The sequence below is a fragment of the Vitis vinifera genome, chromosome 18, assembly GCF_030704535.1.
Source record: "Vitis vinifera cultivar Pinot Noir 40024 chromosome 18, ASM3070453v1".
In the NCBI taxonomy this organism is placed as follows: domain Eukaryota; kingdom Viridiplantae; phylum Streptophyta; class Magnoliopsida; order Vitales; family Vitaceae; genus Vitis; species Vitis vinifera.
The window spans coordinates 7103950-7126233 of record NC_081822.1 but is presented as its reverse complement, the minus strand read 5'-3'; the positions used below and the strand labels follow the sequence as shown (position 1 = coordinate 7126233).

Genomic DNA, 22284 nt, shown 5'->3' with positions numbered 1-22284 from the left:
AAGACAGATCAACTAACACAAAAACCTCCCTTCAACCTTGAAAAAGCCTGTATAACCCAACCAAAATGCAGTAAATATGCACTAAGTGCACGAACCAAAATTAAAAAAGGTGTTTCACTAATGCACACAATGTGCATACTTTGTTGAACCTTCTATTTTATATATATATATATAATTATTTCGCCTATCAACAAATAAAGGTGTTCACTCAGAGGGTGTTTGGTAAATCAACTTTGTAACTTAATAATTTAAGCATAATTCAACTCAAAATCATCTTAAGTCACTAAACCTTGAGTATTAAGTTTTATCAAACATCCTCTAACTTTTCAGTTGCATCACGCAACATGCATATTCCTCCACCAGTGAGCAGAATTACAAAACGCATGCACATTCATAGAACAAATTCCTACAACTCAATTGTCCTGCTGCAAGAATTCCAGGGAAGACTATTAAGACGAACACTTCAATGATATCAAAGAGTTTTCAAATTTTCTAGGGAAACAAAAAAAAGGCGTCTTCAAAATGGGCAATAGAAAGAACATCAAACTGAAAAAAACCAACACCTCTATCATTTGGCACCCCCATCATTTACCACCACACCTCCAAACCTAATCCAAGACTAATGGAGTGACAGGTCAACTAGGTCCTTTACCAACCAATCCTTCAACTCATACATTAGAGTGACAGACAACATTAAAGAGTCATTGAAGTGCAGTGCATTCTCAGAAGTACATATGGATACATTAATAACGAACTAATAAAATTTTAAATAGATCAATGAATACTCATCAGGCTCACTTCCTTGGCCACTTTTCCTAAGTAGCCCTCGGAAAAAAATTTCATTACTTCAATGTTAGAAGAGCAAGAGATGAACAAACATTTTACCCAATACTAGAATAGACTGAAGTCGTGGAAGGATAGCATAATGTACAATATGAATGGAGTAAAACCAACATCTTAGTCTATTCTACAAGGAGTACTGCATGCACAGTTAATGCAGAGGTACCTAGACCAACTAACTAATCAAATCATTGAACATATTTGAACTAAAGTTCTCCTTCCTTATTGTCACAGTTCTCTTTACATTTCTCATCAACCAAAAGTCTTATATAAACTCCTTTTATAGGGAAACAGAAGATAAGATACATAAGAGGGCAACTGACAGAAGGTCACACTGGCACAAAAGTATGCAGGAAGCACACAAGGAGGACTAATAGACAAAAATACAAGGAAAACAAAACATTATAAGCACAAAATAGGCCTGAACTGCCCCCCATCTTACCTAACAAGCTCCTTGGACCAAACAAATAGGGTTTTGAGGGTGAAAATCATTCAGAAACAACTATGAACATTTCAAAACATGAAAATTCATTTCATTCTGAAGCATCAAAAAAAGAAAAAGGTGTCCCTCTTCTTGATCTTGCCAACATAGCTCTTGTGCCAATAGACCAAATGTCTTTGACTGAAGTAGACCACCATGCCCTACACATGCCTCTTTAGCTAGCTAAAAGCTCTATCTAAGGAAAGTATTACTCCAATACATTTGGTTATACATTAAAGCACTTCAAAGTACAAGAAATTTTGGGCTTAAAAGCTCATCTCAGTAAAATTAAATGCTTATGCAAAAGAGTTTATAGGAAAAGGTTTCAAAATTTAAACATTATATCAAATAGCAACCTCATCTTGCGCGAAATTTTTTTAGAGAATCACTTCCTTCGAAGCCACAACTGTGCCAAACAGGCCACAACAACCCATCGCAGTAAGACACCATCTTAAACTACAAAGTGTTGCATATTGTGAGGCAAGCCAGAATTATGTTCACTAAAGAAACTCATTGATTTTGAAGAAATATTAACTGAGAACACAGCATAATACGATTGAAAATTTGACATAATTTAAATACCTTTTCCTCCTCTCGCTTGCGTTCCTTTTCTTTGGCTTTCTCCTGTAAGTGTGCAATGTATTCCTCAAAGATTTCCCTCCCAAAGCTTTCTTCCCCAATTGATCTAATACAAATTCGCCAGGGAAAAATAATAAGATCTAGGAGAGTTGAAATAAGAATAATGAATTTCCAACAATCAGCAAGCAGACCTGTATTCTTGGCTTTCTTCAAAAAGTGGTTTGCAATCTTCCCAATTAGAAGACGCAGTTATCTCCTACAAGGTGGCATAAAAACAAGTCATATAGCATGGTCAAATCAATCTTTCCAGTGTCCAGCCAAGCACTGCAGAAAAAAGGATTATTAGCATTCCACTTCATCAAAGCATGCAGTTCAGTACCTTTTTGGAGCGCAACAGATCATTGAAATCATCAGCAAGACGTTGACGTTTTTTAGCTTCTTTCTCTTCCTTCTCCTTTATTCTATCAAGTAGCTCCTCAAATACAAGCTGCAAACAATATCATCATCAAATTCATGAAGAATGTGTGTGTGTGTGTGCGCGCACGTGTGTTACAAGAATTAAAGTATAAATCAATATATAATCAATTTCATGAAAAGGTAAATAATAAGTGTTGTCCCACTCCACACATATATAAATGGAAAAAAAAAGGATAAAACCAGATGAATTAAACAAAATATGACATTTTAATGCATAAATTCATCATAAAACATATCATAAGATTAAATAAAAAATTAACTCTATTTTTAGTTTCAAGCTGCTGAGAGCTGACTTGAGTAGCCGGTAGTTGGGCGAGAGATGGGAAGCTCAATTCCAACCAAAAGAAAAAGTTATCTATAACAAAAACATAAATTTTTTCAAGTTTCAATTACTCTCCTAATAAATCCTATCATGCCAAATGTTCTTTCTTATATGTCCTAACCATAGATAGACCCTCAAACCCACAGCCACATCCACCCACACACACTTGTCTGCCTTTTGATTATACTTTGTATAAAAGATTTTGCACTTGGAAGGATTTCTCATTCTTCATTGTCCTTAGTATTTCAATGCAACAAAATGGCTGTTTTTTATCAAGTAAATAAATAAATAGGTAAACAAATGTGTTTCGTGTAATTTTCAAAAATCTCAAGTTTCAAACTCATTGTCATCCCCATCCTATCAGCTTGATCACACGTCTTTATAAGATTTTAACAAAGGTTTTATCAGGGCACATCTGAAGGGTTCTCAATGAAACAATCTACAAATCGTTGGGATTCTTTATTGAGCAGAGAGAAATCTTAGATGCTGTTTTGGTTTCCAATGAAGTGGTGGATGAGAAAAGATATTCAGGAGAAGAACGAGTAGTTTTCAAAATAGATTTTGATAAGGCATATTATCATGTGGACTGGGGTTTTTTCGGTAATGTACTAGAGAGAATAATTTAGCATAAAATGGAGGTCTTGGATGAGAGGTTGCTAGTCTTTAGCAAGTTTTTCAATCCTAGGAAATGGAAATATCAAAGGATGGGTTAAGACAACCAGAGGTTTAAAACAAAAAGATACTCTTTCCCCTTTCCTTTTCACCATAGCCACTTATGTATTTAACTGGGATGAGCAAAGAATAGTGGTTTCCTAGAGGGCTTTATAGTGGGCAGGAATACGACTAGAGTATCTCTTTTTCAATTTGTAGATGACACCATTTTTTTCTCTAAAGCCTCTAAGGAAGACTTGCAAAATCTCAAGTTAATCCTATTGGTATTTGGGCAAATTTTAGTGCTAAGGATTAATTTAGATAAGAGTACTATCTCTAGTATCAATACAAATTTGGATTGAGTCTCTAGTTTGGCTTCAATGCTCAACTGCAAAGTTTCAGATTGACCTTTATCTTCTCTGCGTCTTTCTTTCAAAGGGATTGTTGGCAAGCAGATTTTGGGACCTAATGGTTAATAGAATCTTAAGGAGAGTGGATGGGTAGAAAAAAGCTTTTTTGTCTATGGGAGAAAGAATAACTTTAATTCAATCTTGTTTGTCCCACATCCCATACTATTTTTTCTCTTTTGAAGGTTCCAACATTAATAACTTCTAAGAGTGAGAAACTGCAAAGGGATTTTCTTTGATCCCGACTGGGAGGGGTGAAAAAAGATCTAGTCAACTAGGACAAAGTGTATAGGCCAAAGCAGTCAAGAGGTTTAGGGTTTGAGAAGACTGTTCTACAGAATTGTTCTCCATTAGGGAAGTGGCTATGGAGGTTCCCTAAGGAAAGTTCTACCCTTTCGCATCAGGTTATTTTGAGTATTTATGAGACACATCTTAATGGGTGAGATGCCAACATTTTAGTCAAATGGTCACATAGGTGTCCTTAGAAGGCTATTGCACAAGTCTTCTAGGATTTTTGTCCACATCTGTTTTGTGCAATAGGGATAAAATTCAGTTTTGGGAAGATTTGTAGTGGGTAAACCAACCTTTATGTTCACAATTTCCAGATCTTTATACAGTTATCACTTTAAAAAACCTCATCATCTCAACGATCCTTGGCAACTCTTCTTCTTCTTTGTCTTGGAACATCAACTTTCACCGCAACCTCATGGATTTGGAAATCAAGAATCTTGAGAGACTTATACATTCACTCACCTTAATGCACTTATCTCCTTTTGTCCTAGATACAAGGGCTTAGTCTCTTTCCTTTTCAAGTTTATTCTCAATAAAATCTTTCTTTTTGGCCTTGTCCAAGTTATCAATTCTAGATCCCTTCTTTCCGGCCAGTTCTGTATGGAAATCAGAAGTCTCGTCTAAGGTCAAGGCTTCTGCAAAGTTAGTGACACACAAGAAAGTAAACACCAATGCATGCTATAGTTGAGAAGACCTTACAAATCACTTAACCCTAATTGGTGCATCTTATGTATGGGACGTGGATAATCAATTGATCATCTTTTTCTACATTGCTCAATAACTCTAAGATTATGACACAAGTTATATAGTACAGCCAGGATGGATCAGGTTCCGTCCACATGTTGTCCATATTTTTTAGAGGATTGGGGAGTTTCACTAGAGATAGAACCCTTTGGCAAATCACTTGCCTCACTTAGCCTTGTATTGTATGGCGACAGAGAAATGGTAAGATTTTTTTAGGAGAAGTAAAGGATGGTAGAGACGTTGTGGGATCTACCTTACCTTCATTCCTTATGGGCTTCTTGTATTACTGCATTTAAAGGCACTCGTCTCAATATTATCCAATTTAATTGGTGTTTGGTTTGTAATTCAAAAGGGGTGAACACCAATGAGAAAAGCTTTGTTCGTTATTGATTTAAAGTCATAATTGGACTAATTTTTATATAGTTTTCCATTTATAGTGAAGGAGTTTAGGTCATATCCTGATCAGATCTTGTACTTTGTGGGGAGGACCTTTCATCCTTCTCTTGATCTATTTATCAATATACAATCTATCTTTGCACAAAACCATATTAATATAAATTGTAAATCATTGCCTACTTTTATAAAGTAAGAACTTTCCCCTTTTGGAGTAGTTGCATTATATAAAAAACAGGGAAAACAAAAGGAGCTGAAGTTCATGTTAAAAATACACCATTGCTAATAAAGGAATTTGAATCTAATTTTTCACTTCAATATGTGTTATACATGCCCATGTATAGTAATCTCTACTTCCTTTTGAACATGAAGAGAAGAGTGCTAAAGGAAGCAACCCCAAATCTTTTGTTAAACAAATATAAAGGAGTTACAGGCAAAAACATAACCTATAGATAAAAACCTACATTCCTCAATGGTCCACTTGCCCACAAGTGGCATTACTTGGAAAAAGCATGATTCAACCACAATTTTCAATGCAATCCCAAACAAGAGAAATAAACATACTCCTGTCAAAATTGGACTAGTTAAGGTGAAAAACCTTCATACCATTAATGTTGTAGCCTATTTGAACTCAGGCCTCACAAACTAAAAAGGGATTGAAAAGGTCAAGTCATAGAGTATTTCAGGTTAAGTTGATGGTAAAAGATTTTCAATTTGGACAATAACATGGTTTTACATGAAGTATTGTACATCATTATCTCCTTTAAACACAGAAAGGTTCCTGAAACAATGGACAACCTATTCAAATGAGACTCAGGTTTCATGGGAACATATTAAAATAGGATCAGCAGCCAACCCATATATTTTCTCAGAACAAGCGAACATTCCTGAATCAGGGAATGCAGAACTAAAGTTTCATCTGAACATATATTTTAGACCAACCATGAAGCCATAAAGCACCAGAAGTTTATTTTATAAGCTCAAGTTTTAGGCAAACCACTACAAACATTGAGAAGAAAGGACTGATGATCAATTCAAAAACAAATTACCTTTAAGTTCACATCTGAAATGTTTGGGGACCCAACATCATCCAAAATAGCAGCCTTGAAGTCTCCAAATGTCCATGTTGATGCAATCGTAACCTTTATAGGACGTGCCAAAATAATATAAGCCAGTAATATACATATGTTATGGACTTACTGGTAGACAGAAAATGTGTATAACATCTTACTTTGCTTAACTTCATTGCATCCTTTATACGAGCTTTGTCTTCATGATACTGTCAAAGTAACCAAAAATAGAAGTAATAAGCCAATTACCATTTCATGCAAAAACAACCACACCAACACTTAAAGAAAGAGGTAAATGCAAACACAACTACAGAGCAACAAATATGGGTAGGATCCCGTATCCCTTCATTTTATCTCCACTTCAGAATTAATGCAAAATTTCAGTGAAAAAAATATGTGACAAACATTACACAACATTGCAGGGATCTTTTTGGTCAAATGATCGAGTGGAAGAAGGGGAGAGCAGGATAATGCACATAAAATTTTGACAAGATTAATGAATGCATTAATCAACTCATAAGTTATGAAAAAAAAATGTGATTATAACTCAACCACTTTAATTTGCCCAGGATTTAATGGAAAATATAGCTCCAGGCTGAGATGAATTATGCCACAGAGTTAATGCAGCCAAACCAAAGAGGTATCGCTTACTTGAATTTAACTAAAGGATAACTGAAAGCATAAGCAATTGGACAGGCCAGTTCCAGATCAAAAGCACTTGGGAAAGCTAAAAAGGTTCTGATGATGAATTCACAATATTAGTTTAAAAACAACCTTGAAAATCCTGACACAAGGTAAACCAAGTTCAGGCCAAATTTCAGATGTCAGCGGATGTAAAAAGGAAACCCGGGGTGCAAAGTTGGTTGGGACAATTTTAGCAGAAAATCAGTGAAAAAATTGGCTGAGGTAAAATATCAGCAATTTACACTGATATTTTGCCCATTAAAAAAAAAAAAAAAAAAAAACAATGATAAAAATATTCTTTTATTTTCATATTTATCACTTTAATTATTTTTATTTTAAAAAATTTTTAAATTTGAATAGCAAACAACTAAAATATCAAAGAAATCAATAAAAATAAAAGTTTTAAAGAAAAATTAATTTGATAAGCTGAATTTAAATACAACTTTTAATCCCTTTAATAATATGTAAATAAACTAACAACAAAAAATTGTCAAACAAGACACTTTTAAATGAACTTTCAAATAAAATATTTTATATAAAATCTTATTTAAAAATTTGAATAATTTAATTTTTAATTCAAAATTTTATAAAAATGTTTCAATACAATTAATAATTTCATTGATAGGTATAATTTTTTTAAATAAATAAATATAAATATATTGAGAGGAATTTAAGATAAGTATGGTACAAAGTTTAGTACAAAGTTAGGTAAATACAGATTGATAAACAAGAATTGGAACAATTTTAATTAATTTAAAATCATTTACTTCAAATAATGTAATTCAATAAAATAAATTTTTTATCTTCAAATTAATATTGAGTATCATATTTCTTATCAGCGCATATAATATTATTACCCAATGTCACAAATTTTATTATAAATATATTGTTTTCTTAAAAAGACTAACTTCAATATGTGTATTATTACTTGTTTTACTATTTCTTAAAATTCTTTCCAACACTATCATGGCTTTTGATCGATTTTCATCCCATTGAATTTTTTTCCTGAAATTCCCATTCAATACCTCTTTAAAATTCAACAATTGATATTCTATGAATTTCCAATAATTTTGTCCTTGATTATTTCAACAACCAGGAAGTCAGGAGGATTATGACTTTGAGAATATTACAATGGAAATAAGAGACCAAGCACACATTATGTAATGAAAAATATGAGGTAGTACCTGTTTCTCTAATTCTTCAGCAACATCCTCAAACAGATCTTTTGGGGTTGAACCAGAGGTGTTGGATGCAACAGCCAGATATGGTGACGAATCTTTAACCTAAAATTTAAATACAAAAAAGTTAAACAAGATAAAATACAAAGACTTTTTTATAGATAACTTTCTTTTTGGTACACAAAATCCTACCAGGAAACTCCTCATCCCTACCCCAAAACCTTGCCACCTGAGCCGAGCCTCAGGCCGTTCTAAGAACAATCCCTAGGTTTTTGCTAATATAAAAGGATAATAGGAGATTCAAATCCTAGACTTGTTCCAATCAATGCCTTGACCACCTAAGACAAGGCCCAGGGTCTAAGGTGCAATTCACATTAACTTCTTTTTTAATTATCAGGAGGCCTTCACAGCCTAAGACAAGGCATTGGAGCTAGGTACAAATTCCACATTAACCTCTTTTCTAATTACCAGCAGAATTTCCTTCAGGCTTATCACACAAAAAATTAATATAGATTAGCTACCTTCATGCAATAATCCCGCCAGTGAGTTTTGGCTGTCAGAGTGCCAGCAGCAACATGCTCTTCCATCAGCTTCCGAAATTCATCTCGGTTCTTTCTCTCAGCACGCCTCAATTGTTCCTTAAATTGAAGTTAAAAAATAAAATAAGAACACAGATCAAAGCAGTTTAAGCAATAAAAAAAAAATGGGTTCCAATAAGCACCTTCTGTATCTTCCTCTGTTCCTCTTCTTCTCTCTCTAGGTCACGAATATATTCCTGACACAACATCAAATATAAGCACAAAGTTTCAGTGAGCAGAAATAACCATAAGCGAGCACTTACCTGGAAAATCTCCAAGCGATCAATTTTTTCAAGTCGGGAGCATCTTTCATCATCCTCCAGGCGATCTTGAACTTTCCGCCACTGGCTGTTCACCTGCAGGCAAAAGAATTCATAGTTAAATGTTAAACAATAAAACAACCAAGGATTAAGTGAAACAAATTAAAGTTCATAATATGTACCTTAATAAAGTCACAAGATTCAAGAAATTGCCTGTACTCCATCCTATTCCGCTTCTGCTCCTCAAGCGCCTTTGTCCTTTCCTGCATTCAAATCCCATTACAAGAACAGTAAGAGTAGGCAAGGTATACAATCTAGAATGTTTTAATCTAGCCGTCCACTACACATGAGAACAGAAAAGAAAGCCTACAAATAAGAAAGAGAGGCATTTTGTTACAGAAAGAAAAATTAAAAATGAGAATATTCAAGAAACAAGGTTTCAAGCTAAACATAATGCTAGAGCATAAACAAAGTTGAGTATCATGTTTAAGCTATGATCCTAGTAATCTCACTAGGAAGGCTTTCCATAGATTTTTAGTAGTTTAAGGTCCAGTTTGGTTGTTTGAAAGTTTGAGGGAAAGTATTGAGGAAAATAAAATAGAGAGTAAAAATGGCAAGAAAGAAAAAGTAAAGGAAAATAAATATAGGTTTGAAGTTAATAGATTACTTTCAAATGCTCATCCAAATTCATTTCTCTTATTCTCTCGTATATAAACAATGAAGAATGTGAAAATACATCAGTTTGCAATGAAGTCTGATTCTATTTGATTTTTCATGGTAAACAGAACATCAGAGATTTTGGATTTCTTCCTACTTTTTTTCCTTTCTGCAGTACTTTCCATAATTCAAATAGAAGGTTAGAATTTTTTAAGGCCTAAATAGAGGCTTCCTTGTCAAAAAACTGGAATACAGAGGGATTAAATGTATCAAAGAGCTTTGCTTGCTTTGTTTACTTGAGAAGGCCGAACAGACCTCAACCTCCCTCGAACCCCCCAGCAGGCAAAGCAAAAACGATGCAAGAGCATCTAAGGGTAAGTAATGCCAAGGGGCCTGCCAGTCTTTGACTCATTTTTACTTTTAAATAAAAAAAAATTATCTGCTTTGTTCTTTTTTGGTAGGCAAAGAAATAAAATAATAAGGGGTTTTGTTTTCTTATGTTTAATTTTATCTTTTATGTTAGGGTCATGATCTTTTCAAGTGATCATATTATATCGCAGTTCACATGACTTTATGAAGCAGTCTGAAGGAATAGAAGAATAAGGTTTTTAGAGAGGGCCAAGACTGACTGTTGAGTTGCTGTTGCCCCAAGAGATCTTGTTAGGCATCTTATTAGGTTCATGAACACTAGAGACACATCATATTATGTCAACTTAAATGAGAGTAATCTCTGGCTATTTTCTGTTACAAAGTTGCTACAGACTCTTTTATGAGGTTTTGGATTGTATGTATTGCAGCAGATGCCAAGCAGATCAGATTCCTTCCGACAATGATCCCCAGCCCTGCAACAGGAGGAAAAAAATGGAAGGAGGGAACAGCTTTTCTCTACAGTTGATGCATCCTATGGGCCTCATAAGAGGATACTTAGCCCTCATATTGAAAACTTTTATCCCACTGCCTATTATTTTGTTAAGCAAATATGACAATTTTATAGATTGGGAGGACAAGTGTAAGAATCAACTCTTGGCTTTCCAATTCCATCAAGGTCCACAGCAGTAAATATATGAAGTCGCACATTATGGTTTATAGAATGGATTTACTTGCAGTTTTTATGCTTAAAATAGGAAAAAAGGCAAGTTAGCATGAATTGTTCACACTAGAAGGGTGGATTATAATTGTCACCCCACTCTTTTTTCATAAGCAAGCAAAGGAAATATCATAAATATTAAAAAAATAAATAAATAAATAAGCTATACACCAAGGTGCATAGAATGTGTACAATTAGTACCAAAAGGCATTGCCAAAAAAAAAGAGAGAACATTAAAATAATTACTCCCTCTTTCAGCTAGATCTCACCTAATCTACGAAATCACTTTAATTGAGCTTTCTTTTATGTACATGCTATCCCATAACACTAGATTCCAATGGAAAGAGCATTTTAGTGCTTGAACCAGCTTCCTCAATTTCAAACACTCTTCGATTTTTTGTTTACAAATTGTCCAAAAAATGCATTGGCAAACAGCTCTCCAAACCTTTTTTTCTTTTTCTTCGCACAAAATAATCATGTCAACTTAAAAGAGTCTCCTCAACAATAGAGGAAGGACCCACACAATGTCAAACAATGAGAATAAAAGTTGTCACAGTGCCCTTACTTTGGCACACTGTACAAGAATGCGATCTATTGATTGCTCTTCCTTCTTGCAAAAGAAACATTCATGAATGACCACCCTCTCTCCTGAAGTTGATCCAAAGTTGATACCTTAGCTAGCTCCAACACGGAATATAAAGATTTGACAGAGAAGACCTTTTTCCTAGAATTCATATCCAAAGTTGATACCTTACTTTAGCTAGCTCGAGAACAGAATATAAAGATTTAATAGAGAAGACCTCATTCCTAGAATTCATCCATAGCACTCCATCCTTTTCTTCCCTCTTCAAGAACCTTTTCTTTTTTTTGTCGATAAGTAAACACATATATTAGCAAAAGGCAAAACGCCGCATAGCATACAGGGAGTATACGAGGCGACGAGGTTCAAGAACCTTTTCTTTGTAGCATTGAGAAAAAGGTCTCCACATTATCTAGCTCCCAATCATTCATGTGTTTAACAAAGCGAGGATTCCAATGGCTCTCCTTACCTAGATCATCCCAAACCTCTTTTGATGATGCTAAGACATAAAAGTAAGGGAAAGATGCACACAATGGATTATCGGCGCACCAACTATTCTTCCAAAACTTCATCTTCCCCCTATTTTCGACCTCAAAGGATACTCTATTGCCAACCAGATCTCATCCCTTTATGATGTTTTTCCACACCCCAACCTCATACAATTCCCTCATTTTGCAAGAACACCAACCCCCTTTATCCTCTCCAAACTTTCCTCGAATGGCCTTGTTTCAAAAGACTACTCCTTCTGAAGCATATCTCTAACACCATTTTCCAAAGAGAGCCTAATTAAGTGAAGAAAGGCATATGATTCATAAGCCTTCTTCTCTTTTCCCCCTACAAACAATCGGTCATTTCACTAAATGCATTTCTTCTCTAAAACCCCACCTCCCTCAAGGAAGTCTCTGTGAATTTTCTCAAGCCCTAATCTTACCTTTCTTGGCAAGTTGAACAAGGACATGAAATAAATAGGTAAACTGGACAAGGTACTTCAAATTAGTCCCCCCCCCCCCTTTCAAAATATATTCCCCTTTCCACAACAATAGTTTTTTGTGGAATCTTTCTTGCGCATAATGTCAAACTAGTTACAGCCTAAATGGGGCCCCCAAGGGAAGGCCCAAGTAGTTGAAAGCGCTCCTAACCCTACATCCCAATCCTAGAGCAAAATCCTCCACATTGACCACCCTCCTTATTGGGATAAATTCAACTTTTCTCAAGGTTCATTTTCAGTTAGGGAGAGAGAGACCCCTTGTATTAAGCCTTTAGAGCATTGAAAAAAACTGGGTGAGCTAGTAGAAAACCCCAATTAACATGGTCATACACCTTCTCAATTAAAAGGTCACAAATTATACTACACGACTCTACCTTCTCTCTACAAAAGTATTCTAGAACTCAAAAACTACCTTTAGCCACCCTCCTTATTGGGATAAATTTAACTTTGTTCTAGGTTAACTTTCAACTAGGGAAGGAGAAAGACCCCTTGTATTAAGCCTCTATAGTTTTGAAAAAAAATCCATAGTAGAAAACCCCAATTGAAATGTTAATACACCTCCCCAATGTCAAGGTCACAAATTATACAACATGAATATGCCTTCCCTCCACAAAAGTATTTTTTTTTATTGGAACCTCCACAAAAGTATTCTAGAACTCAAAAATCATCTTTCCCCTCACGTTCAACTTATTTTCCAACACCTTACCTAGGAGCTTATACAAACCACCTACTAGGTTAAATGGTATAAAGTCTTGTAGATCATTAGCACCCTTTTTTTTAAATTAATACCATAAATGTAGCACTCAACCTTTATTTTTACCTTTTCCTAATTATAGAGCTCCCTAAAAAGCCCCAACACTTTATATTTCACAAAGTCCCTACTAAACCACCAAAAAGTCATAGGAAAACCATCTGGGCCTAGAGCCTTATCCCCCCTTCAAGTCCGATAAAGCCTTGAACACCTCCTCCTCAATGAAAGGCACCAACTATACTCTAGCCAGCTCCTAGCCTTTCTTGCCATTCTCACTCCCTTTTTCTTGTCTTATAATTCACAAACAATTCCAACATTCTTAGCTCCCTTTCAAATCTGGAAGAACAGTTTTTCTTCTTCCTCTTAAGACTAATCTAGACCTTTAGCTCCTTTCTATCCTTCATCTTTTTAAGGAGAGCCAAAATTTCCAATTCAAGCCCCTCTGCTGGCAAGCCCAGAAAATTGTTGAAAGCCACCGGATTGTTGTTTGGTAAAAAATTAGAGGGTGCTACACCCGACAAGCTTGTATTGCCACATCCTGTACACCAACACCAGCCACTCCTACTCTTATCCCTCTCCTTGCTTGCATATTTTGCTCAACTGCTTCCCTTCTTCATCCTTATCCTTCCAGCAAAATTCCACTCCTTCCAGAAAACGTGACAAACCAAACCCAATCTTATCCAACTAAAGAAGACTATGCCCCTCTCAAGAATTTTTCCAACCAGCTAGCCTTTAACCTCCTCAACCCAGATTTTGAACGATTCTGATTTCACTCCAAACCAACACTTCCTTCCCCTGATAGGCTTTTGCATTCTCAAACCCAATTCTACTTATTCTCAAATGCCATGAAACTTTCTATAACAACCCCTCCATCAAGTTCCCATTTAATTACAGAATTGTTTAAATTATTCTGCATCAATGCAGTGAATTATTCCAGGAATTGATGAGTAGGACAAAGGGTTACAAAAAAGCCAATATTCTTGTACCATTTGTGTGGATTAAAACATACTGCCTAAAGTGAGAAGTTTTTTGTTTTAATCTTGTGCACATACATACTATTTGCGAAAAGCAATAAACTAGAATTATGGATTTCTCATTTACATCTAGAAACCTATATGTCTGCAAGTGCATGCAAGAATAGCTGAAATAACAAAACTTTACCTTTTTCTGAAGTTCCATTATGAAGTTTTCAAAAAGATCCTCACGGTCCCTAGACCGTTCAACAGCCTTGAACCGTTCATCATCTTGAAACATATCTACAGCTTTGCTGATTACCCAAAAAGGTTTAGTTGAAGCATCAAAAATATTTCGCCCATAATATGGAATTTTAAACAACAGCAATCAGGAAATATACTAAAACACCAGAAGTTTTACAACATAGATAAAGATCAGAACCTCCATTTTATGGATGATGTGAGTTCCTTGCACTCCTGAAAAGAGATACAAGCACAAATAAACACCCCAATAATCAAAGATAACCATCAAAAAATAAAATTTCATTTTAAGAGCCATAAGCAACATACTTCCAGCATTGTTGTAAACTCTTCCCGGGCTTTTTTCTGCCTCATGCGCCTCTCCTCAGCCTCAATTTTTTTCCTTTGACCCAAGTACTAAATTATAATAAATATGATATGTTAAATATCAGAAAGATATCCCTCTTCTTGCTAATTAAATAGCAGCAACCACAAGTGAAATTTTTATGCCAAGAATTGTACTGATTGAACTACATTAATGTGTGCCAAAAACATCAGTACAAAAAATCATTTACGTGACATTTCATTTAATGCTTACTTCATTAAATGCTTGCTTCCGCTCACCAAGTGTTTTCAGGGCACCATATCTCTTGTCATTAATTATCGCTTTCATTGCCTGATATCACATTTCAATATCATGGACAAGCACTTGAGGAAAGCCAGATAGTAAAAACAAATAAATACATAAATATAATATTATATATATATATAACATAATTACCTGATCCCAAGTCCAGTCAGACTCAACATTTGCAGATTCCAAGAGCGCTTTGAATGCATTTTTTGCCTCCTAAATCGAGAACATAAGGCAATGAAGATGACAATCATGATTTAGTGTTTCTCAGTACAAGGTAAATAACTTGAACAACATATTGAGGCCTTACCAGCTTAGTAGAGTATACCAAAGGTTCATCGTCAAGTGTTTTCTCCTCTAGCGGAGTCACATTAATTTTTCCTGCAACTGCCACTCCTTTTTTTGCCTCCTGTGAATCATACCACAACAACAAAACATCCAAAGCATAATAAGTATTTATTATTACTTGGCTGACTCCTTAACTAAAACTTGCATCGAAGTAGTGCAAAATGAGCCAGCCAAAAAGCTCAAATGCTCATCTCTTAAGCCTAAGACAAACTGGGTAATACTTGGTACCAGATTTTTTTACTACAAAACATCATTCTAAACTCCTTTCACTGCTCGCCAGAGGAAAAAGAATTTCATACTCTGTTTTACTCCGTGGCAACCAAACAGTTTCTAAGTCAATGTCATATAGCTTGCCCAATTTTTGAGTTGTAAAACAACACAACCAAGTAATTAGGCATACCTCTATATCCTGCATTGAAGCTCCATTTGTAGCATCAGCTGATAGATTCTCGAAGCTAGTCCTGCAATTTTTCAGTACATATAATGAAGCATTCAGAAGCCATCATGTCTGTAACTGATAACTATATCAGGAAAAAAAAAAAAGACCTGGTGCACCTAAAGTATTCCATACATTGATGTGGCGTTAGGATTGATGAAAGCAGCAGCAACCCCAGTACTTCCAGAAACAGCAGCAGGTAAAGGGGTTCCCATAGAAGGCTGAACTCCAACTGCACTTGTTGTTACAGCAGATTGTGCAATTGGAATGGCTGATGTTCCAGAAACCACCACAGGAGGAGGGTTAACAACTGCAACAACAGGTGTAACTGGAACTGGGCTTGAAGTCATTCCAGATATTGTCGAAGAAGTGGTAGAGCTAACCGAAACTGATGCAGTAGATGGTGTTTCGGCCAAGGAGACAGCAACAACAGCAGGTTCATTGGAAGTTGTACCCATTTCAGATTGAGTTTCCTGGCTAACTGATTTTTCAGCCTGTTCTCGAGCCAACTGAAAGCAAGTAATTAAAAGTTAGAACAGATACAAAAGTGGGGAGAATTATTGAGTCACAATTCAAGCTGTGAAACCTTCAATTCTTCAGGTATTGTCCATTTAGATTGCTTTGTAACCTTGTTGTAATAATATCTGGCAAAAGTCATCTCCAAGTTATATAGCAACTATGAAAAACTGATATAGTAGAAAGAGATCACAGCAGCATTGTAGTTTAAGTACACAAATTAAAAACTAAAAGAAATATGAGAATTATAACGCACTTCCTTCCTTCTGGAGTTGTGAATTCCTTCCAAACAGTTGACGCATCAGCCCTCTGTTACAGTGAAAAATTTATTAGGCAAGGAGGAGAAGCAAAAGATAAATTCTTTAAAGAATAATACAGATAAAACTCAAAAATAAAAAATAAAAAACAAAAAAATAAATAAATGCGAGTCAGTTATGCAGAGTATTTTTACAAGAAACTAAGGAAATAGATGCTATACACCAATGCAATAAATAAAAAATCAGCCTATAAAAAAATGCAATAAAAAAATCAGAAACATGTTTAGATAAAACAAAAGTGAGAATTTTGAAGAACAATACCTGTATGCTTATTCATTTAAAAGTACACATGCATACACAATAATAGAGTAAGGAATAAGCCATAAAGACAGAGCATCATGAACTAATAAAATGATTTTAATATATACATATAAAATAAAAAATAAAAACATTTACGTTCATCAGAATAGCATTAGATCAAAACACAACTGACTGGAGCCACAATGGTCCCAATCTGGAAGAAGAAGAAGAAAAAACAATAAGAATTTCAATTAGAACATTAAAGAGGTTGCCAAAAAAAAGAAACAGCCATTTAAAGCAGTTTCACCTTGTTCTGAATCCTGATGACTCCCACCCATATCCAAAGGTCAGACGACAGTTTCAGAAGCAAAACAACAAAAAAAAAACACACACACACAAGCCTCAAAAAGGTAGGCATATCTTGTGCTTTCTGATCTACAAAAGGAAGTACAACACATGACATTGAGGATAATGAAGGATACCAAGGGCTTTAAGCAAGAAGGGTAAGGTTTTCTACTAAGGATTTAATATAAACCATTTCACAGTACAAAAAGGTGAATTCAGTAAACTCCCACTATGTTGGCAATGTTCCATGATTTCATCAAGTATCAACTAGTTTCATATATACCAAGAGATGCATTCCATTTTCAAGAGAAAAGAAGCATTTTGATAGTTAAAGAGTCACAAAGATGAGTTTTCCCTCATCCACTAATTAGGCGTACCGACAAACCGAGAATTCTGCTTTTCATTTCAGTACAAGCAGAGAACCTAGTAACACTCATCCCATGACTGACATAAATGCTACGTAACCACTGCTATAAAAAGTTTTGAATCTCCTAGCAAGAGCTCCAGGCAGTAGATGCAATGCCTGCCCTCGTTACACATGTGTTCACCTTGTGCAAGAAGGCCAAAGCTATCATATCATCCAATCTGAAACTGGTCCTTTTTACATGTGATTGAACCATCCACTTGAATATTCTCTATTTTATTGACCGTTGGAACCCTACAACATTCTGATGTCTAACTCAGCCCTTTGAAATTTGGACAATCATAATCTCTCTTAAACTCCTCATCTCAGCAAATGCTTACATGTTGTTTATTCAATGAATCATACGTGTGACAAATTGAAATCAGATGGCAAAATCAATATATTGCAAATTCAAGGGGCAAGTTAAGAACCAAGTAAAAAAATTATTTTTAATAGGCAAAAAAACCAAGAAAAACAGAACTGAAAAAGAATGTCCATTAGTAAAACGGGAGAACCATCATCAAGAATGAGGGGAAAAAATAGTGAAAAACTACATGTGTTCTCAATTCTATCAAAAAACAGATCTTTCATGCTAGAAATCCTAAATAAGGAGTCCAAAGTGAATTTAACATTGTTCAACACGATCAGTTACAGAATCACTGCATGACAACCCATATTGGTGCTAACTACATGTGTGTTTAATTCTATCAAAAAACAGAACTTTCATGTTAAAAACCTAAAAAAGGAGTCCAAAGTGAATCTAACATAGTTCAACATGATCGGTTACAGAATCACTGAATGACAACCCTATATTAGGTAGCACCAATAGATTAACAGCAACTACAATCAAATAAGATCATATCACACATGGAATGTCTTCTAATATATGAATAAATTACCAGACCATAGAAAAACTAACATATATAATGGTTGAATAAAAAAATAAGCAATCAGTAAATAATTTAACAGGCTATAAAATGGAATACTGAAGCACCAACTAATTTTTAACAAGCTACCAAGTTATGACAATTTCCTTATCTTGTACACCCAAAAAACAAAGCACACACACAAATGAGCTTATTGAAGGACACTACTTAAAAAATGTTCATGACCAAAAAAATTGCCAAGTTAGCATTTCAAAATTACAAACAAATGAAGCAAGGACTCAGAGCTAATAAAGAATAAACTTGAAGAGAAATAACAAGAACAAAGGTGTCCAGATTTATTTTGGTTTATTGTTGTATTTGTGTGTATTGTGCACATGTGCAGGAGGGTGATTATTTAAGTAAAAGACCAAAGAGAAGCAGAGAACGCGTTTGCCACCCAGAAAAACACCAAAAACTACGATATAAATCCTCTACATTATCCAAGGCCAGTAAAATAGCAAATTTCACCAAGAAAACCAATTACCCAATTGCCATGCCAATAAGATACATCATCGTATAAAATTTTGGCAAGAGTTGGTCAATCACCACTGCTCCAATCATGCCATGGTACACTAACATGATAGGTATATACCCTAATATATACAAACAAATAAGATAGTTGCATCAATTTTAGTGAGTACACTTCAGTACCAATGTCACATGAGAACTCCTTTATAAAGAAACAAACACAAGTCCATAGAATAACAAAACGAGCAATCAAAAAATCAGAACAGCAACAGATCACCAGATACTAATTTATAATGAATCACTAACTACAACACTTTCACAGTGGTATATTACATCCCTGCAGCTTCTTTTCCTTTCTGACAAAGAAAGCACAACAAGGATGATGATAAAGCTAATAAGACTGTGGTTAAAGGGAAAACTCCAGAATAACAAAAGCATCAATTTTAGTGATTAGAACATGTGTCACACGAGAACTCCATTACAAAGGAAACAAAAACATGCCCATAGAAAAAGGAAATCAGCAATAAATAAAATCTGAACAGCAACAGATCACCATTTACTAAATTACTTTGCAAATCACTAACTACAACATTTGCACAATGGTACATAGCAAGCAACATTCACCTCGTACCTCCAAAAATGTGTAGTAAAACTTGTACCTGTGCAACCCTTTGGAAAGCATGACATCAAGCAAAGTCATATACCAGAAACAAAGGTATACAACAGTAACATTATTTCATTAAAGAAGAAGAAGGAAAGAAAGAGAGAGAAGAAAGTCAAATCCATAACCATGGAATCAGATGTGGTGATTAGCAGAAGGAAATGTGCAAATAACAATAAATGCCAATACTATAAGATATGAGCTTTCCACAGAATGATGATCATTAGCATGCGGTGATTAGTGGAAGGAAATATGCAAATAACAATAAATATCAAAACTATAGATATGAGTTTTTCATATAAATGATCATATTCACTGCTTCAACCGTATTCTCCGAACCGAACATAAATTAATTTTAGCACACTTAAGTGAAAGTAACTCCAGATCATGTTACAGAGAAGGGACTGAAAAACATCAATGAAAAACATTTGCAGAGCATACCACTGTATGTTACTATTATAATACTGCCCATCTTGCCAATTAATCATGACCAAATATTTCAAATGTAAAATTGCAGAAGCAAATAGAGAGTCATGGGCACACGAGGAGACAAAAAATAAATAAATAAACAGTACAAGTATCTAAATTTTAAAAAAGAAAAAAAGGGCATGATAAAAGCAAATCACAGTAGCAAAAACCTAACACCATAAAAGAAATAGGAGTCATTTTCTCATCCTAAAAGCTCCACTAAACCAAAGAATGAAAAAACACAAAGCAACCATTACTAATCGGCATAGATTAACTGTTTCAAACCACCATTTCCACATGAAAAATGCCCCTACATGATTAAATAAAATAAAATAGCAAATTGTTGCCTGCCTTGAGAAAGTGAAACCTCGCCTTCAAAGTGAGCATATAGAGCAGTCGTTATATTCTCCTGACTTGCCATGACATCTACAAACCAGGGGAAGAACATGCAAACAAAAGGAGAATTTGCATAAAATGATTTTGTAAGCATGGCTACAATTCAATTTTTTTTTTTTTTTTCATCATCCATAAAAGGGACCACAGATCATACAAATTCCAAAACAATTCAAAGGGGCATGCTTCACAAGAAACAGAAGGATGTTAAACTTCTAAGAGACACCAAACAGTAATATAACTCACCTCAATTGGAGTCATTAATTCCAAAGGCTTTTCCCAACTAGAAAGTCTTGTCTTCTTGTTGTAGTAATATCTGAAAAATAAATATACATGCATACACATATCAGTAAAAAAAACATTTTACAAAATACAGAAATGGCATAAATGACAGCAAGATGACAGGATAAAAAAAATTAGGAATTACTATTCAAAAACAGCAAAGCTTTGTGGTCGGTAAAAGCCCCTCAATGAATGATATCATATTTTAACAATACCACAGCATAGAAGCAAAAATAATAAGTCAGCTACAACAAGAATTACCTTCTTCCATCAGCTGATGTGTGCTCTTGCCAATCAGATGAGGATTGATGAGTTGGGTTAGGAACATTTCCCGCCTGAGATTCAGACAAGCAAAAAGAAAATAATAAAGCTAATAGTAACTAAAATCTCATGCAAATGATGCCTGACTGCCTGTAACAAGAAAAAATCCAAGACCTCCCACAAGGTTTTTAGGTTCATTTTTTACTTCCCTTCTTACTTTGTTAGTGACACCCATAGTTTTCAACAACTTATAATAAATGATATGGTATTATTTTCAGGCAAAATGACATGTATCACCAATATGTATCATATCTTAAGCATGTCTAACAAAACATATGACACAACAAAAAGCATACTCTAAAGATATGTTTGACTGCCAATAGTTTATAAAAGAAATCAACTTTGAATTATTGCCTTAAAAATATTATTATATTGTTCAAAGGCATTGTAAGGTTTAAAAGGTTCTCCAAATCCAGATATTGTGATGCTTCAGGAAACAAAGAGAGAAATTTGGGATAGGAGGTTTGTGGGTAGTGTCTGGAAAGGAAGAAGCAAAGAGTGGGTTGTTCTTCCTGCTTGTGGGGCTTCAGGGGGGGTTGTGATTATGTGGGATTCTAATAAGTTAAAGTGTACAGAGAAGGTGTTAGGGTCTTTCTCTGTAACTGTGAAGTTGAATTCTGATGAAGAAGGTTCTTTTTGGTTAACTTTATGGTCCGCATAAACCTTTGTGGAGGAAGGATTTTTGGATGGAGCTACAAGACCTGTATGGTCTAACTTTCCCAATGTGGTGTGTAAGAGGGGGCTTTAATGTAATAAGGAGGATCTCTGAGAAATTGGGTGCTTCTAGGTTAACACCAAACATGAGGCGTTTTGACGAGTTTATAAGGGAGAGTGGTTTGTTTGATCCCCCTCTTAGAAATGTGGCTTTTACTTGGTCAAGCATGCAAGATGTTCCTATTTGCAAGAGGTTGGATAGATTTTTGTTTCCATCTGAGTGGGACCTTTTCTTCTCTCAAAGTCTTCAAGAGGCACTTCCTAGATGGAACTCAGATCATAGCCCAATTTGTTTGGAAACTAATCCTTTAAAGTGGAGTCCAACTCCTTTCAAGTTTGAGAATATGTGGTTGCTCTATCTTGAGTTTAAGGACAATTTCAGTGCTCGGTGGCAAGAATGTTCGGTTGAAGGTTGGGAAGGTCACAAGTTAAGAGGAAATTCAAATTTGTTAAATCAAAGTTGAAAGATTGGAATAAAATGGCTTTTGGAGATTTAAGAGAGAGGAAAATTTTCATTCTTTCGGACTTGTAGAATTGATCTAATTGAACAAGAAGGGAACTTGAATCATGATCTGTAATTAGAAAGAACCTTAAGAAGAAG

The 22284-nt window shown here is 34.9% G+C and overlaps 1 protein-coding gene across 1 annotated transcript in view; it reads right to left on the bottom strand.

Moving 5' to 3' along the window:
• LOC100243779 (pre-mRNA-processing protein 40A) overlaps positions 1–22284 on the bottom strand; it is a 39442-nt gene that overhangs the window by 1983 nt on the left and 15175 nt on the right. Inside the window, exons 6-27 of the mRNA XM_010666182.3 lie at positions 20910–20983; positions 20613–20682; positions 16402–16454; positions 16216–16273; positions 15765–16138; positions 15594–15654; positions 15156–15254; positions 14993–15061; positions 14810–14887; positions 14542–14628; positions 14414–14448; positions 14180–14285; positions 9138–9218; positions 8959–9051; positions 8839–8892; positions 8639–8755; positions 8124–8222; positions 6417–6464; positions 6235–6327; positions 2280–2387; positions 2092–2156; positions 1904–2006 (exon numbers count right to left, since the gene is read on the bottom strand). Coding sequence (XP_010664484.1) covers positions 1904–2006; positions 2092–2156; positions 2280–2387; positions 6235–6327; positions 6417–6464; positions 8124–8222; positions 8639–8755; positions 8839–8892; positions 8959–9051; positions 9138–9218; positions 14180–14285; positions 14414–14448; positions 14542–14628; positions 14810–14887; positions 14993–15061; positions 15156–15254; positions 15594–15654; positions 15765–16138; positions 16216–16273; positions 16402–16454; positions 20613–20682; positions 20910–20983 — 2025 coding nt within the window. The remainder of the gene's footprint in view (positions 1–1903; positions 2007–2091; positions 2157–2279; positions 2388–6234; positions 6328–6416; positions 6465–8123; positions 8223–8638; positions 8756–8838; positions 8893–8958; positions 9052–9137; positions 9219–14179; positions 14286–14413; positions 14449–14541; positions 14629–14809; positions 14888–14992; positions 15062–15155; positions 15255–15593; positions 15655–15764; positions 16139–16215; positions 16274–16401; positions 16455–20612; positions 20683–20909; positions 20984–22284) is intronic.